General features: G+C 34.8%; 2 protein-coding genes and 1 long non-coding RNA gene across 3 annotated transcripts; 2 read left to right on the forward strand and 1 right to left on the reverse strand.

Annotated features, from left to right (window-relative positions):
* The first annotated feature begins 2231 nt into the window (after positions 1 to 2231).
* LOC144569142 (Cleavage/polyadenylation specificity factor, 25kDa subunit) lies at positions 2232 to 5168 on the forward strand. Its single transcript, XM_078319345.1, has 7 exons — positions 2232 to 2517; positions 3344 to 3389; positions 3831 to 3924; positions 4013 to 4086; positions 4166 to 4252; positions 4348 to 4458; positions 4824 to 5168. The coding sequence occupies exons 1-7, from the start codon at positions 2399 to 2401 to the stop codon at positions 4890 to 4892; spliced, it is 600 nt and encodes a 199-aa protein (XP_078175471.1). The 5' UTR covers positions 2232 to 2398; the 3' UTR covers positions 4893 to 5168.
* Positions 5169 to 7271: 2103 nt separating this feature from the next.
* LOC144569829 (uncharacterized) lies at positions 7272 to 8109 on the reverse strand. The gene is made up of 2 exons (XR_013516157.1): positions 7989 to 8109; positions 7272 to 7417 (listed from the first exon to the last, which is right to left on the reverse strand). It is a non-coding gene; the product is annotated as an uncharacterized LOC144569829 (long non-coding RNA).
* Positions 8110 to 9647: 1538 nt separating this feature from the next.
* MSH3 (homolog of DNA mismatch repair protein MSH3) lies at positions 9648 to 18283 on the forward strand. The gene is made up of 12 exons (XM_078319358.1): positions 9648 to 10693; positions 11349 to 11543; positions 12033 to 12197; positions 12352 to 12450; positions 12925 to 13143; positions 14031 to 14261; positions 15217 to 15348; positions 15866 to 16126; positions 16267 to 16338; positions 16694 to 16843; positions 16959 to 17414; positions 17761 to 18283. Exons 1-12 carry the CDS (start codon positions 9761 to 9763, stop codon positions 18049 to 18051), a joined length of 3204 nt encoding a protein of 1067 aa, XP_078175484.1. The 5' UTR covers positions 9648 to 9760; the 3' UTR covers positions 18052 to 18283.
* Positions 18284 to 18891: the final 608 nt, after the last annotated feature.

Genomic DNA, 18891 nt, shown 5'->3' on the forward strand with positions numbered 1-18891 from the left:
GTGATGCTTCAACCAAATTTTATATTTTTTGAAACTTTTTTTTTTGGATTAATTATCGACCAGTTAGTAACAATAACAAATTTACGTCGTATTACAACAAATTTCAAACCTAAAGCAAAATTAAAACAAACAAAGTAACACACGCAATAGTTAATCATAAAATTAAACAAAAATGTCCCACGCAGATTTAGTCTTTGAAAATCTTGAAGTGACACACGAACTATGTTCATGTGGATTTGCAAGTTTCTGTAGATTTAATCTGCGTGCCACTCCATAAGTTTATAGGCCATGTTTGGTTGCGCAATAAAATTAATAAGAATTAAATTGTTTACTTCATATTACTTCTCATATTTTACATTTTATTTGATAGTTGAAGTCATGATTTAAATTAATCCACTTGATGAAATAAAAATGTTAAGAAATGTGTCTCTTTACAAGTAGAGTAAATGTGTAGTAAGTTAATCCATCCATATAGGCGGAGCAAGTTGCTTCAAATTAAGTCACCTTTTACTCCATCTTACTTCTATTTTACTACTTTAATGGTTGTTTAAATGTGGAGTAAGAGGTTTATTCCACCTCTTACTCTACAACCAAACATGACCGTATAGACTATATTATTCAATCCTGTTAAGTTTTGAAATTTGATCAATAAAATATGGGTGAATTCATAATTCTCATCGGAAGGGGTGGGTGGGAGGGATGAATGGTGAATCAAGTTTAAATAACTAATCATATTTAAACTCACTAGCTAATCAAGTACTAGATAAAAAAATTATAATTTATAATTTTCAATGCTCTAACTTCTAATTCTAATTACCAATCAAAATTCAAGAAATTTATCTTAATTTTAACCATAATTATAAATCAGAATTACAGATGGCCAAAAAAAATTTGAAAAAGAGAAAAGTTGGTCCGAACCTATAGATCTCTACAAAATTTCAGAATCTAGAATAGTAGTTCCTCCTAGCTCTTACTTGATCCGTCCATGAATTAGATGTTGCTCCCCTCCCCTTCCCCAATTCTTACGAATCCGTATCCTTCCAGGTACCTAAAAAGAAAATATTTTACAATTATTGGATTCAAACAATTTATTTTAACTTGGTACAGATCTCAAAGCTCGATAATACTACCCTGCACTAGCTTGAATCTCAAAACGACTGAAAGTAAATCTCCAACTGTAAAGTGAGAGGAATCTTTTATGGTATCTGGGTATGGGTGTCAATGGGTACGATACGAGTAGGATGGAACCATTTATTTTCATATCCATACCTACTAAAAATTGATCTTATCATACCCTACTCATACCCGTTAAGAATTTGCATTACTCTACGCTATCCATACCCGTTAAGATTAGCGGTTAGCAAAACAATAGCAGGCGAATAACAGATAATGCAAATATAATAGTTTTATTATTTTTACAAATAAATAATCAAAACTTATCATGTTATACATATGCAATCACAATTACTAATATAAAATTAAAATATAAATATGTAATTAATTCTAACTAATCATTTTTTATAAAACAAAAAAAATTAAAATCACAAATATATCTTCTAACAAATTCAATTCGATAACTAAATAATAAAACATTCAAATAAAAAAGTAAAATATTTAACATAATATTCTTCTTACAATAAAATGTATATATTTTCTCATAATATAATTTATTTTATATAATTATCTGTTATCCAATGAGTAGGAAATAACCTTTATTCTTATCCATACTCATTTATTTAACAAAAAAAAAATTCTTATACATACTGATATCCAATAATTTAATTAAAAAAAAATTTACCCATACTTGTCTTATTGAATATAATACAATAATATTGATAGAATAGACGGATAAACGGGTGTCATTGGCACCCCTATATCTGGAAGGAGGGAAAGGTGTAGGTCCGATGCCCATCGAACCTAGTTTGGTTCCGATGGACAGATCTACCGTCTAATTTGATTCAAAATTTGTGTGCACGAATATTAAAGCAGACGTGAAAGTTCTGACGCGAATTCTAAAACCAATCCGACGGTGAATAAATCCGTTGAAACCAAAGTAGGTCCGATGCCCATCGGACCTACTCTGTTTCCCTTGAAGCACTCCTTGTCCAGTTCTTACAGGGTCCGGCTTTGAATTAGACAAGCCGAGAATTTTCTTTTTTCTTGAAGGTGCTAATTAGGCTAGAACTGTCGCGGCTATTCTAATTTCGTAAAAGAAGTTGCTCCTTGTAGCCGACTTCAGAAAACCTTTTTTGAGTCAATTCCCTCGGCCCATCAAAAGCCCATATTTCAGCGAGAAAGTTAACCATCTTGTTGAGTTTCGACTCGCGCTCAGGCTCAAGCTCAAGCTCCCGACGTCTCCACTTCGCCGCTTGAAAGATTAGTGATCAAAGAAGCGAAAATGGGGGTACCGCCGGCGGTGAACGTTTACCCTCTTTCCAACTACACCTTCGGTACCAAGGAACCCAAGATGGAGAAGGATACCTCCGTCGCCGATCGTCTTGCTCGTATGAAAGTCAAGTACGTCTCGTTCTTCCTTTCTTCTCTTCTTTTTTGATAAACCCTAGTTCCAAACCCTAGATAGATCTTGGATTTCTTTCGTTTCCTTTTTGTCAATTCGTCAAACCCTAGATCTTGGATTTCTTTATAGGGTCCTAAAACCCTAATTGGGACTCCTGGATTTCCAGTTTTTATTATTTGGGGTTTATTTATTGTTATTGACAGCAAAAAGTTTGACTTGGTATTTATCTTAACACTAATTCATTTTTTCCTAGCACATTATTTTAATGCTGAAAGATTTGTTCCATGATTTTTTTATTATGCAAAGACTCACCTCTTGTTGTTTCAATATTACTGTAAAGAGTGAGGTTATGGTAATATGCATATTACGGATCGACCCATGCTATGTATCCGTATCTGTATTTTCAAAGTTCAAACAGTCGATCTGAACCGTTCAACATGATCTTCATATGAAAATGCACATTTGGACCAAATTTTATATTTTTTTTAGAATTTTTTAACTATTTTTTAGACAGGTAGAAAGCTGCTGCTTTTGGATGGTCCAGAATTTTCTAATCCAGTGATTTTTTACGTATCTAAAAAAATAGTAAAAAAATTCTAAAAAAATTTAAAATTTGGCTAGAAGTACATTTTCACATGAAGATCATGTTGAACAGTTCAGATTGACTGTTTGGACTTTAAAAACTGAGATACGAGTCCATAGCGCAAGCCGCTGTGTAATATGCATATTACCATAACCTCACTCTTCCAGTAAATACTGATTGTTAAAGTCATTTTCTTCTGAAATGCTTTTGGCTAATAGATTTATTGTTTTCTTTTATGCTAGCTACATGAAAGAAGGGATGCGAACCAGTGTTGAGGCTATCTTATTGGTACGTGCCAGCACTCTGTAATATTAACTTTTTATGAAATAGTTTTGCAAGTATATGACACAAATTGTTACTTATGTTTGAAGTAAAAATCATTAATTTTTTTTGTGGTCTTAGGATTAATGCAATGAACATAACATAAAGACCGTTATTTAAATTGATTATAGTAAGTACTCATCAACAACTGAGAAGCATGATTTGTAAATGCAATGGAACATTTGTAGAGAAGCTCAGTATGCACATTTGGAACTTAAATCAATAAAATACTAGGCGTGTGATACGAATTTTACTTACAGTTGAAGTGCTTTCATAGCCATATTTTGCAAGTTGAAAGATAAATTTTTAGTTGGAAGAGAGCCTTTTTGCACATTATTTTTCTGTAAGTCATGTTACAACTTGTATATAATTTTCTAAATCATGTTATACTGGATTGTTTGCAAATAGGTTCAAGAGCACAATCATCCCCATTTATTGCTGCTTCAGATTGGAAATACCTTTTGCAAACTTCCTGGTGGAAGGTTGAAACCCGGAGAGAATGGTAAAATTGAAAATTGCCCATAAGCCCTTCTTTTTAATTCGCTTGTAAATTTTTTTTTTAATTAATAAAAAATCATTCTACTGGACAGAAATTGAGGGCTTGAAAAGAAAGCTTTGTAGCAAACTTGCTGTTAACTCTCCTTCTTTTCCTCAAAACTGGCAGGTAATTTAATTTATCAAATTAGTTTAAATTTTTTTAAATTTAGAAAAAATTTGAAGGAGTCATATGTATTTTGTTACAGATTGGAGAGTGTGTTGCTGTCTGGTGGAGGCCAAACTTTGAAACCGTGATGTACCCGTATTGCCCTCCGCATATTACCAAGCCGAAGGTACATCTTATTTTGTCTTTTAATCTAAATTTTTGCTACACTAATTGTTGTTTTACTCATATTTTTTTTACTTCTTCCTGGGTTAATAATATTAGGAGTGCAAGAAGCTGTACCTTGTCCACCTTACGGAAAGGGAATACTTTGCTGTCCCAAGAAACCTAAAGCTGCTTGCTGTTCCACTTTTTGAACTCTATGACAATGTCCAGGTTTATATATTAAAGTTTTACGAGGAGCAATTGATGCTCATCTTTTTATCATTATCTGTTTTGAATAGAAAATGTCAACTGTTGATGTCACTCTATCTTCTCAAGCAATATTTTAACATCAAAAATAGAAAAATCAACATACCAAATAAATTGTAAACTGTTGATTTATCCGCTTCTTGATCTTGTACCAAGTGAGCTTTAATAATCTATTGGAGATAAAATGAGATCAAAGGTCACTCAGTTCATAATCTATTGGAGCAAGTTTTGAATCAATGTCTAATCTATTTGGTTTAGAATCACCCAGTTCAATTTATTAGATATAACAGGTTTTTCTTATGGAATTTATCTCTTACATGTCAATGCAGAGATATGGACCTGTTATCTCCACTATCCCTCAACAACTGTCCAGGTTCCAGTTCAACATGGTTAGTTAATAAACCTGATGTCAGTGACCTTCTCTCAGAGGCAGTATGTGCTGTTTGCATAGCTAAAGCACTGACTGGCACTAATTTAGTTTCACTTAAGATTATGGATGTGATATTACTCATATTTCTTTTGTGTTCTGTCAATTTTATCTTTTGTTGTAATATGTAGTAGTCTTTGGTGAATTTACATTTGCTAGAGTCATGATAACTCCCAATTATAACCTTGTAAAATCTATTTATTGCTATTAGATGAACTAGGTAAGGATGTGGCTGATTTAAGCAATTTCTTTTGTGTTCTGTCAATTTTATTTTTATTTCTTCCAAAAAAAAATTCATTTTAGTTATGAAGAACTCTCTTTTGTTGTGATATGTAGTAGTCTTTTGGTGAATTTACATTTGCTAGAGTCATGATAACTCCCAATTATAACTTTGTAAAATTTATTTATTGCTATTAGATGAACTAGGTAAGGATGTGGCTGATTTAATAAGCATAGATTATGTCTTTGTGATCTCTTGGATGCTGCTTGTTAAGTACCATTATCCTGTATTTGCATATGATCATTTGTATGTAGTTTTTTGATGTCAAGAAAGCCGATACCGATACCGATACCGATACCGATACCGTTACTACACGCAACAAAGACACGGATAGACGTGAGACTGTCGATGCCGATACCATTATGAATTATGAAGGCTGAAGAATTTTTTTGAGCTGAAAAGTGATTTTTGATTTTACTGGATTACACTGTTTTTAACTTCCTATTGGAGAACTTTCTTTTGTGCTTTAGTAATGGTTTCTAGTAGGGAAAATTTCCTCCATGCCACTCCAAAACTTGAAAAATACCAAATTGTCACCCTAAAACTCAAAATTTCTTATTTGCCACCCTAAAATCATCAAATTTATCAAATTGCCACAATATACATCTAATATACATATTTAATTAAAATTATTATAAAAAGTATTGTATAATAAAACGTATTTTCGTATCTTTCAAAATTACCCTTCAAGAATAGATGAAATTTCGCTTCAGTAACATTTTGCCTCTTTCTCTCTTTCACCATTCCCTTCGCCTAATCCTTCCCTTCCCTTCCGTTTGAGGAGGCTAGAGGTTTGGCCGATCTATTGCTAACCCCTTCCCTTCCCTTCACTTTGCCTAACCCCAAATTTCTCTCCAGTTGTCTACTATGCATGCAATTCGCATATGCCAGATCTATTGCTAATACTAATCAAGACTCAGTAAAACTGACAACAAGCAGTAAGTTGGGTTGGAATTTTAGTTATAGTTTAAATGGGTTGATTCAAACCAACTAGCAGGTCAGGAAATATTGACCCATAACCAACCTATTATCCAGTCAGGTCAGATTGGGCTATTGCATATATTTCAGAAATTCTAACGCATTAAACCTCCTTTAAATTCAGAAATTCTAACGCATCAGAAATTCAGCTGTACTCAGAAAAACGTACTTGATTGAGCTCAATTTCGGGTTACCGGGTACTAATATTCATCCAATACAACAACTATGGTTGGATCATGACAGACTGGCAGTACACTGTTGCGGGGCTCAAGAGCTGGGTGGGACACGGCATGGGCTGCCGAATGTGGGTGCTTTGGAGAGAGAGGAACATCAAGATTTTCAATGACAAATGGATGCTGGTACATGTACTGGTACGTGAGATAAGGTACGGATGCTGGTACATGTACTGGTACGTGAGATAAGGTGCTGATATGTGCTTTGCTGAATGATGAAAGGCATCAAGGAGAATTGATTATTGTTCGGGTTTGAGTCCATCTAATTAGAGTAGTGCAATGTAAATATTTATTTGGAACTATTTAGAGATCCTTTTCTTTCTGTGTACCTTTTGGGTTTGTAAATTTATGTAAATATTTTTTTTTATTAATGAAATTGTAAGATTGCAACCTTAATCTAAAAAAAACAATTGAATTTCTTTTCATAGAAGATGTTTGGTGATGTTTTGCTAAAAGATGGTAGTTCTTTCGATATTATTAGTAAAATTGTTTCATATGTTTGTTTGATCTTTATATTCATTGTTTGATATTTCATTGTGCATTTCATAAGGCATCATTACTTTTTTGTGCATTTCAAAGGCAGCAGTGTTTATATAATTGTCAGCCGTTTGTTGCTGTATTATATTGAGTTTTATGTGCCAAATTTATTTGTACATTTGATGCTTGGCTTGGCTTCTTTAACATGATATTCTTCAGTTGTTATATATCTGCTATAGTTTTTTTTATCAGCAATGAAAAAACTCAAGTCATTGTAAGAAAAGTACCATGGGGCTATAGTTCTTTAATGCTTGGTTTGAATTTGTAGTCCTCTATAGCATCTAGAAACATATGTATTAAACAAGAGAGTGGCAACACTATAAAAAACAAAAAAAGACTTGAGTCACGCCCTGATTCTCATTACAACTCACATAACATATGTATTTTTTTCCTGATTCAAAAGTAAAGACATAAAAAGGCAAAAAGAAGCTGCTGCATCCCTCTTAATTTCTTGGTGTCATCAGGATTCTGTAATAATAATATTGACAGGAAGGGATAGGTTAGAGAAGCAAATATAATTCTTAGTTCTTGATTGCTCAATTATAAAGCATATTGATATATATCATGCAATCATAGGACGTTTTAAGGTACAGCCAAGATAGTATCTCTGAGATTAAACATGTAGTGAACAATTATTGAACAAAGATAAAAATATATATATATTTTTAAGCTAGGGAAATTAAGAGCTGAATAAACCTCCAGCTATAACCAGCCAATTTTTTTAGTGAAGAAAGCTGAAACGAGAGTCCATACAAGTAATATCGCATACCGAAGAGACTAGTAACATATAATACCAACTATTTATACCAGTAAGCACTGGTGTTATAACAAATATGCATTACCTGCAACCACTTTTACCAACCCACATATACTGGTACTAGACAAAATTAGTATGTAATAAAATGACCATAATTCTAATTACAGAAAGGAGACACCTTGAATAAGCTGGTAGGCAACTGGTACAATCTAATGACCATTTATCCATCCAATCAAGCAAAATTATGAACAAATACATCTAATGCTCAAATCAAATACTCACCTTTCATAGAGCGGAGTGACAGGTGGACCCTTGTTGAGAGTGATCTCGTCGTCGCGCCTCCGCTTTGAATGCTCCGCTTCCCGCGATTTCGTCTCTGTCGGATAGGGAAGGGGTACTGGAGAGGGGCGGAATCGGGTTTAGGGTTTTGGCGGAGGAAGGGTACTGGAGAGGGGCGGAATCGGGTTTAGGGTTTTGGCGAAGGGGACGAAGGGATTCAGTATTGGCGGAGGAAGGGTTCTGGGTTTTGGTGGACGGAGAGGAAGGGTGAAAGAGAGAGGCGAAAGGTAGAAGGGAAGGATACTGGGGAGAAGGGTAGGATACTGGACAGTTCCATTTTTTAATTTCATTTGTTCAAATGAAAAATGAAGGGTAAAATTGGAAATATAAAAATACGTTTTTTATACAACTCTTTTCAGTATAATTTTAAGGAAAAATGTATATCAGATGTAAAAATGTGGCAATTTGGTAAATTTGATGATTTTAGAGTGGCAAATAAGAAATTTTGAGTTTTGGGGTGGCAATTTGGTATTTTCCAAGTTTTGGAGTGGCATGGAGGAAATTTTCCCTTTCTAGTATTGTGATTATATCTGCAGTTATTTTGGATGCTTGTAACATAGGTTTGGTACCAGCTCTTATTCTGTAGTTATTAGGTTTGGTACCAGCTCTTGTAACATAGGTTTTGTGACATATATTTTGGGTTTATTAGGTGTCTGCTAACTGTTTTCATATGTTTAAAAATTTAGTCATTAATTGATGAGATTAGCTATTATAGCATTTTATGATGTTAATCGGTTAGGGGTGAAAACGGAATCAGATTATCCGGCGGATATCCGCTCCGTATCCAGATATAATCTGAATCCGGATAATCCGGATTCGGATAATTTCCAGATACGGAGTCCTAAACGGAGCGGATATCCGGATTATCCGGATTCGGATAGTTTGGCCAAACCCATATAAAAGAGGAATAAATATTTGCTATAGGTGGGATTTGAACCCATGTCCTCCCATCTCAATACCTTAAGACTAAGCTTCAAACCACTACACCACAACATCTTTTGTTACCATACACTTATTTGATATATATATATATTATATGAATAGATTATCTTTCATCTCTTATAAGTTCATTAATATTTATATTTAATGTTTTAATTAATATTTGTATTTTAGAAGTTCATATATCTTAATTATCCGACCATTATTCGTTTTATATCTATATTCGAATCCGTATCCGTGGACTATCCGTTCCGTATCCGTTTAAGGCGGATTTGGTTTTGAATTTTGATATCCGTTTACTATCCGTATCCGTATTCGTATCCGCTCATTATCCGACGGATGCGGATATGGTATTAGCATTATCCGCTCCGTTTTCACCCCTATAATCGGTCCATGTTTACTTGCTTCATAATATTAAACTTTGAAAAATAAAAAATAAAAAATGAGTAAAATTCTTTGTATAAATTATTCTTATTTTATGATTCTCTAATAAGTGTTAAGAGAAAATAATAGTATAATTCGCAAATATGAACAATAAACAATCATAAAAAAGGAACGCACTCACAGGGTAAATATTTAACAGAGTAGTTTTATCTTCATGCAGTGCACTAACCATGTACAACGCTATATTAATTCTATAGTCTGTGCGCTGCGTGCAGGTAAAACTACTCTGTTCACACGCTCTCATCTCGTATGAGCCACCTCCTTTTCTTCCCGCCATTACCACCACCGTTCCCACCGCCACTCCCCCGCTCAATCTCGACCGTTCGTTCGCGATGGGTAAACCAAAGCAGCAGGTCATCTCGCGCTTCTTCGCTCCAAAACCACCGCCTAACCCCTCCTCCTCTTCTCCACCGCCTCTCGCTCCTTCCCCTCTCCCAAAATCATCCCCCAAAATCTCTACAGTTGTCTCCTATTCCCCTTCCAAACGCCGTTCTCTGAACCTCTCTCCAAACACCACCCCCTCCAAAAAACCAAAATCCGACCCGCTTCCTACCCCCGCCTTAAACCCTTCCCTCCACCAAAAATTTCTCGCCAAATTTCTCGACCCGCCTTCTAGCACCTCCTCCAGCAAGGAAAACCCAACATCCAGTAAGATAAACTACACTCCATTAGAGCAACAAGTGCTTGAGCTTAAAGAGAAGTATCCTGATGTCATTTTGATGATTGAGGTGGGGTACCGGTACCGGTTCTTCGGCCAGGATGCTGATGTGGCAGCTAGGGTTCTAAAGATTGTTGCGCATGTGGATCACAATTTTCTAACTGCGAGTGTACCGACTTTTCGATTGAATTTTCATGTCAGACGGCTTGTCGGAGCGGGTTATAAGGTTGGCGTGGTGAAGCAAACAGAGACAGCAGCCATTAAAGCTCATGGGTCAAACAAGCTTGGTCCTTTCACAAGAGGCCTATCATCTCTGTACACTAAGGCCACTATAGAAGCTGCTGAGACCATGGAAGGAGGAGGCACTGAGTCGGGTATCGGTGAAGAGACCACCAATTATATCCTATGTGTGGTAGAGAAGGAGATAACAGGTCAAACGGGTTTTGAAGTAAAGATAGGGTTACTTGCAGTTGAGATCTCAACTGGAGATGTGGTGCATGGGGAATTTAGTGACAGTGCCATGCGATCTGGCCTTGAGGCTGTTGTTCTGAGCCTGTCGCCGGTTGAGATTTTGTTAGGTGAGCCGGTCTCTGCCGGGACTGAAAAGGTAACATTTTCTAATTTATCTCCTATGTTTCATGTGCCTTTTCATTTTGCCAACAATGGACCCATATGTAGAGCAAAGCTAGCGTGTGCTATGCTGACCAAGAGGACTTGGTGAGCATAACTCAAAATCTATCATGTTAGCTTCAAACGACGAATCTAAACCATTGAAACCGATCTATTTCATGAGTGATGTGTGTACATGCAAAATTTTGAATTCATTTAGTACAAAGTCAAGTGGTCAAAATATGACGAAAAATGAATGCATTAAAATTACTTATAAAACATCACTTTTTTGACCGCTTGACTTCGTACTAAATATATTTCGAGGTTTCAAAATGACATGTACAAGTTGGAACCTGTAAAATACATAAATTTATGTAATTGTATGCAAATTGTATTGTTACGAAAGTTGATGCTTATGCTGTTGCATGCTAGATCTTGTTTGAATTCTTGTGAGCCTTGATATAGCTAATTTCTTCTTTTCCATAGTTGCAACAAAGGAAAGAAAGGAAAAATAATCCCTCTTGTGCCTGCTTGTTTTGTGCTTACATGTTGATATATTAGCATATTACATATCCCCTATGTCCTTTTTCCTTTCTTATGTTGAAGGAAAATGAGATTTAAGATTTAAAGTCTTTCTCTCTCTTATATTTTAGCTGCTAACAGCATATGCGGGACCCACGTCTAATGCCAGAGTAGAGCGTATGTCACGTGATTGCTTTAATGAAGGTGGTGCGCTTGCAGAAGTGATGTCATTATATGAGAACATGGATGATGATCATTCCAAGAGCAATGGCCATCATGATCAAATGGATGAATCAAAAGAAAGGAATGATCTTCATGGAATTGAGGTGTGACCACATTTACTAGTTCTATATAGGTTTGCAATCATTGTGATTCCCAAAGGGTCTGTTCGGCAAGTGTGGAAAAGATGAATAGAGTGGAATAGAGGTTCTATTCCTGCCGAACAAGAAAGAATTGAGTTGAATTGTGGAAATGGGAGAAGTGAAATTGAGTTTGAACTTTTGCAGTCAAACCCCTGCTTTTCACACTTTGGTCCCTCCTCTATTCCTCTATGGCCTTTTCCAAGAGATGGAATTGGCTCATTTACCAATACTCTTCCACTCTTATACTATTCCACTCTTCCACCGTCAACAAACACGACTGGAATAGTACGAAAAAGATCATCCCTTTTATTTCACTTCTGTTACATCTGTTAACAAAAAAGATGGAATTGGCTCATTTGCCAATACTCTTCACTTGGTGTCAATCTGTTACATCCCTTCTATTTTTATTCTATCTGTTTTATTTTTATTTTTATTTTTTATATTCTATTTCAGGGGATAATGGCATTGCCTGATCTAGTTGTTCAGGCACTGGCTCTGACAATCCGATACCTCAAGGAGTTCGGCCTTGAACGTATTATATGTTTTGGTTCTTCCTTTCGTCCCTTCTCTAACTTGGTTGAAATGACTTTATCAGCCAACACTCTACATCAGCTTGAGGTATTTCTCACGCAGTCTAGGTTTGAAAAGCTGTTTTGAGAATCTTTTTTGTTGTTTTATCGTATTTTTTATCTTGCGGGCACCTTCCAAAAATCACTTTTATTTTCATACCTAGAGCCTCCAATGATTTCTCATGTTCTTTTATCATTTTTAGGTCTTAAGGAATAACTCTGATGGTTCAACGGAAGGTTCTTTGTTCCAAGTCATGAACAACACCTGTACATCATTTGGTTCTAGGCTCTTCAAGCAGTGGGTATGCATATCTTTCAATGCCTCTTCTTATTATATTTTTTTAATAACTTGTGCGTTTACATTTTACCTCTTTAGATCAGCTATTGCTACAAGGTAAGGTAATAGGCCCCCAAAAGATTTTTTTTTTTTTTTTTTCTGAACAAATAAAACACCTTTCTTTTCTCATTTCCTTTTTGAAGAATCTTATTGCCCTGTATTCACAACACATGATCACTGCACCCTTGGCAAATGTACTTTTTGTAACCCCCTTTCAATAAGTATATGTGCGAATATTGTTAAAATTCTAGGAGCATAATCTAGAGCTTCTCATTGGTGCTTATGCAGATGTTAGCAGGGTTAATACTGTTTGAATTTATCTTTATTTGAATTTAAGTTCTTAATGAATTATAATATAATATTTCCACAGAGAAAACGTAGAAGTATCCCTTTACTGGCATCATCAATTTACTTGTTTATTTATTGGTTTGATTTTCAGTTAATACACCCATTATGTGATGTAAACTTGATAACTTCTCGTCTGGATGCTGTTTCTGAGATATTGAAGTCTATGAGCACATCAACTGTTTCCCAAACTGAAATTTCAAAAACTGATTTGAATTCAGTACTCTCGTCTGTTTTGACAATGCTAGGAAGATCGCCTGATGTTGAAAGGGGTATCACAAGAATATTTCATCGCACTGCAAAAGCCACCGAGGTTGGATCTCTTTTACCTTAAAGGAAATCCAATATTCCAACAGTTTTGGGTCAATGCAAATTAAAACCAACTTTAAATGCTAAAATGTTCAAACCAATATTGAGTTCAGAAAGAAGTCAACCAATTTGCAACCTGAGGCTGATTTTTACCAGGTTTTGGTGGTTTTAATGAACATTTGTTGTATTTGCTACCAGAACAACATTTCTGTATAAGCAAACTCAAATGAAGTTTGTAAATAAAAGAATTATAAGTTTGTAAATGTAAATATGACAGTATCACCCTAAAATTTATTTAACAATTTGGTTAATTGTTTGTCTTTTTTATTTTACAAATATCACCAAACTGTTAAACGAAAGATGTGATCAGGTAAAGTTTAGGTAATTACCGCTAATTTGTTCAGATTATTTATTGACTACTGGATGTAAGATCTGAAACCTTGAAGCTCTCCCCATAACCTCTGAAATTCAATATCTAAAGGGATTGGATGTATTAATAACAACTTCCTTCATGACTTTTATAACCATGCCAACATTTCCTGAAATCCAAAACTAAAATTATACACGAGTTCTTTATCAATTAGATAGTCTGTGTAAAATTGGTGTTATTTGTATCATTTCATGTCACTGATCAGCCGATAAAAATAAGCTGTTAATTTTCAAATCACTTGGTGGATGACCAATTGGTTTTCAAATTGCACAAATCTGTCACAGTCTATCTAAATCATAGAAAACACATCTTGTATTTTACAAAATGATCTACTGGGTGACTTTTGAAGACTATTTACAAAATATATCTTCAAACTAGAAGCAAAGAACCTTTGATCCAAGTTTCTTTGAATACCTATTTCTAATATTTATTTCCATTCCATTCTAACTTCTTTTCTATAGTTTATTGGGGTCATTCAGGCCATCCTGACAGCTGGAAAGGAACTACAAAAGCTTTCAATTGATAAAAATAGCCCTTTGCATTCCTCTCTGCTCAAAAGATTGATTTCCACTGTCTCGTCATCTTCACTAATTTCAAGGGCTCTGAAATTATTGTCTTATCTCAACAAAGATGCCGCTGATCAAGGTGACATGACGAACTTGTTCGTCTCTTCAAACGACCAATTTCCTGAGGTATTACACCATGCAGCTTATATGAGTGAGGCTATTGTACTATGCATAGCGCATAATGGGATGTACTATGGATCAATATCTCCATTTTCAAAGTCCAAACAATCGATCTGAACCGTTCAACATGATCTCTATAAAAATGTACTTGTGATCAAATTTTACATTTTCTAGACACTTGATCTAAAAATTCTAGACTGTTCAAAAGTAGTGGTTTTCTACCTATCTACTTTAAAAAAAAAAAAATGTAAAATTTAGTATGCAAGTACATTTCATATGGAATCACATTGAACGGTTCAGATCGATTATTTGGACTTTAGAAACGAAAATATTGATCCGTAATATGGCCCAATCTGCGCTATGCATAGTACCATATCCTAATTCCTTGTATGAGATTAAGTCTGATTATGTTTGCTTTTTGCTTCTATGTTTTCTGTTCAGTTGTATTCTAGTAATGGGCCGAACTGGTCTAGAAAATGAAAATGAAGAATAAATCATATAATATAGAAGTCTAGTTTAACATACATGTTATTGTCACCACCAGTGTTTTACTTTTTGTTATCTTTCCTTCTGTTCCTTCTATACCTATTGATTTTTAATTGCGTATTGAGGTAAAAGAAATCAGCATCACGTACTGCCCTAAAGGCAAAATGGCACTTTTGAATGGTATAATATTGGCAGTAACTGTAAATTGAATATATAACCAAGAGAGAATCATAAAAAGAACCTAAGAATCTCTTCCTAATGACAAAAATCCACTAAATTCAAAATACGACCATAACATACCATTTAGGATATGTTCAAATTAATACCAAATATTTGAAAATGTTCATTAACAGTACCATACTGTCAGGTTTTGTCCCAGTTTGTTCGAATACTGGGTGGTTCTCCATAAATTGAATTTTTATAAGCACATCTAACCTGTACAAGGACTCTCTAAAATATATTAATTTTGCTACAGGTTGCTACAGGTATGGTAGCAGTTGAGATGGCGAAAGAGAAGCTGGATTCATTGATCTCTCAGTACAGGAAACAGCTCGGCATGCGTAACCTGGAGTTCAAAACTATATCCGGTACATCACATTTGATAGAGGTATTCTACTGGATAATTATCTTCCGATCTTATACTAGTATTTAAACATGCATTGTATAGTATATATAATATATAGAGTGAGGCTATGGTACTATGCATAGCGCATAATGATTCATACTATGGATCGATATCTCCATTTTCAAAGCCCAAATAATCGATCTGAACCGTTCAACTTGATATTCATATAAAAATATAATTGTATATCAAATTTAACATTTGTTAGAATTTTTTTACTATTTTTTTAGATAGGTAGAAAATCACTTGATCTTAAAATTATAGATCATTCAGAAGTAGTGATTTTCCACCTATCGAAAAAATAGTAAAAAATTCTAAAAAATGTAAAATTTAGTCTGCAAGTACATTTTCATATGGAGATCACGTTGAAGAGTTGAGATCGATAATTTGAACTTTAGAAACGAAAATACTGATCCATATTACAGGCCAATCTACGCTATGCATAGTACCATAGTCTCACTCTTTAATCAACTAAAGTTATCACAACTTTGTATCATTGCAGCTGTCTTCAGACATGAGGGTTCCCTCAAACTGGGTAAAGATAAGTAGCACCAAGAAGACTACACGGTACCATCCTCCTGAGGTTGTGAAAGCTCTAGATGAACTACTTCTTGCCAAAGAAGAACTCACAGTAGTTTGTAGATCTACATGGGATCAATTACTAATGGCCTTTTCCGAACATTATGCTCATTTTAAAGTGGCCGTGCAGTCTCTTGCAGCACTGGATTGCTTGTTTTCTCTTGCTACTCTGGCAAAAGATAAGGTGATAGTTTCCTATGGCCTAACTGATGTGCACAAATAGAAATACGAAACCAACTACCAGAATATTATAGGCATTGCATGAAAAGTACCCTTCTCTTTATTTTGGCATGCAATATGATTTCCATGCTTTTTTTTGGGCAGAACTTCGTAAGGCCTGTCTTTGTTAAAGAAGAAGAACCAAGACAAATCAATATCAAAGGTGGCCGTCACCCAGTAAGCGCTACAATAATATTTTTTACATCTTTTATATATATATATATATATATATATATATATATTTTTGCTTTTAAACAACTCTGCAGCCAATAAACTCAATTGTGGTTCAGGGATTTCAAGTTTGGTTGATCCACAATACACGATATTAGTATACTTGAAGAAAATAAATTTTATCTTAATTTTTCAGAGCTAGATTTCATGACTAGGATTCCTGAGATTTTAAAAAATTATGAGGAGAAAGGTTTGAAAAGGAAATTATCAGGACGAAGCTTCTAAGGGAAGTAGGTTTAAATTTTCTGAAGAAATTAAAGTGTACCGCATGGTTCGTCATATGATTTTATTGCTCATTTAGGTTTTGGAGAGTGTTTTGGGAGATGGTTTTGTCCCAAATGATACAAACCTGAGAGAGGATGATGAGTATTGTCAGATTGTGACTGGGCCTAACATGGGGGGCAAGAGCTGTTACATTCGCCAAGTTGCACTCATAGCTTTAATGGCACAGGTACAAATTTCACTGCTAAACTGTTCTAATTTGAGGGCCTTTTCAGTTCAGATTTCTTCTTGATATGAATGAAATTCATGAAACAATTAAGTACCTAATTCTTTCTAGAATCTAGGTCGGTTCCTATGTACCTGCCACCTCTGCTAGGCTATATGTGCTAGACAATATATACACCCGCATGGGTGCATCAGACAGCATCCAACAAGGCACTAGCACGTTTTTTGAGGAATTAACTGAGACCTCTACAATTCTCAGAAATTGCACAAACAAGTCCCTAGTAATAATTGACGAGCTTGGCCGTGGCACGAGCACACATGATGGTGTGGCGATTGCCTATGCAACCTTGTATACTCTTATAAAAGAGAAGAAGTGTATGGTCATATTTGTAACCCACTACCCAAAAATTTTGGATATTATAAAAGAGTTTAAAGGCGAGGTTGGGGCGTATCATGTGGCATTCTTGACTGATGAAAAGATGGAAAAAAATGTAGAGGAAGTTACCTTTCTTTATAAAGTGATTAAAGGTGCTTCAGATAAAAGCTTTGGCCTTAATGTCGCACGTCTTGCACAGGTTTGTGTTTTTCTGATATCTTTAGGGAAATTTTATTTTGGGGGAATTTCATGTATACCTCTCAAAAACTTTCAAATTACGTATTCCCCCTTCTAAAATTCATAATATCATATTACCCTTCTAAATTTGAAAAACTCACAATTTACCCATTTTGTTGTTTTAAATTTATAAAATATATTTTACCCTCTACTAAAAAATAATAAATATGTAGCATGTTTAAGAAAAATATCAGACTTCCAATTGATCAGTTTTGCAGGGATGCACTTGAAACTTTCCATTCTTAACAAGATAGAAGCAAATACGTGTTCTGAAGAATCTTTAATTTTTGTTTGTGCATATATTTCAGCTTCCCTCATCATGCATTGCACGGGCAACGCATATGGCTGCGAAACTGGAAGTGGATTTGAATAAACGAATAAATGAAGGAGATATAAATGATAAATTTCTTGCTAAATATAGTAGATGCGAAAGTGAATGGAAAGTAGATTCTCGAGAGGAATTCACCGAAACATTTCGCCGTGTTGTTGCAAACATTATGCTTGCTGTAGGCAGCACTGATCCAGCGAAGGTTTCGTGTTATTTGAAGGATGCAAGAGAGGTTGCATTGAGGGAATGCTTTAAAAAGGCATTAGTTTGAATTATAGCTCAAAATGTTCCAAAATTTGGAAGATGTTTTAAAGAGAAAAGGTGTCTTATGTTTGGACAAAAAGATTAGCGTATTTTGTATATATCAATCTTTCATGTAATCCCTTCCTGAGGATTTTTGTTAGAAAAAGCTTCATTCCTTCTAGTTTTAGAGCATCTATATCAGTAAAATTAAGAATAAATTAAATACAGTTGTCAAGAATTAAATAGAAATTAAGTTAATTCTAATTATTAATATGAAAGAGAAGATGAGAGCTAATAAAAACATTTAGAAGCGATTTCTTTAAACGTAAAATTTCTGAATTAGAAATTACATTACATTCTAAAAAATAAAATAGTAATGGCACACGTGATTTTTAGAAATAAAAAAAAAAAAAAAATGGAGAGTCGGTGTGTATACAGTTCACATTTCACGAAACTGATGCTAACTGTAGACCATGGAAATGATCGACGATTTTTCTTCTAAAATTCATAATATCATATTTATCGTCCAAATTCAGACATCTACGGTTTCGACAAAACTGGAGACCAATGGAGATGTAAAGGCTATCCGACATATCCCTCAAGTAACCCAAATTTTGAGTTTGCATCTGGACGGTCCGATCAGAATCAGGTAAATTGCACGAGGTCCCTTCAATATTCGTGCCAAAACAATCTTACGGCCCAGATGCAAACAAAAAATCTGGGTTATTTGGGATCCTGATTCATCCGAAAGTCCCTGAAGTAACCCAAATTTTGAGTTTTCATCCGGACCGTCCGATCAGAATCTGGGCCAATCCGGTCCAAGACAGAATGCAAGGGGTCCCATTAATATTCGTGCTAAAACAATCGG

This window comes from Carex rostrata, chromosome 2 (genome assembly GCF_964058835.1).
Source record: "Carex rostrata chromosome 2, lpCarRost1.2, whole genome shotgun sequence".
NCBI lineage: Eukaryota > Viridiplantae > Streptophyta > Magnoliopsida > Poales > Cyperaceae > Carex > Carex rostrata.

Bases quoted from the DNA above. Each gene is read 5' to 3' on its own strand.
- LOC144569142 (XM_078319345.1), top strand. From the start codon at position 2,399: ATGGGGGTACCGCCGGCGGTGAACGTTTACCCTCTTTCCAACTACACC. The intron at 3,390-3,830 runs GTACGTGCCAGC...GTTTGCAAATAG, and splicing joins GTGTTGAGGCTATCTTATTG to GTTCAAGAGCACAATCATCC. The intron at 4,253-4,347 runs GTACATCTTATT...TAATAATATTAG, and splicing joins CGCATATTACCAAGCCGAAG to GAGTGCAAGAAGCTGTACCT.
- MSH3 (XM_078319358.1), top strand. From the start codon at position 9,761: ATGGGTAAACCAAAGCAGCAGGTCATCTCGCGCTTCTTCGCTCCAAAA. The intron at 12,451-12,924 runs GTATGCATATCT...TTTGATTTTCAG, and splicing joins CTAGGCTCTTCAAGCAGTGG to TTAATACACCCATTATGTGA. The intron at 15,349-15,865 runs GTATTCTACTGG...GTATCATTGCAG, and splicing joins GTACATCACATTTGATAGAG to CTGTCTTCAGACATGAGGGT.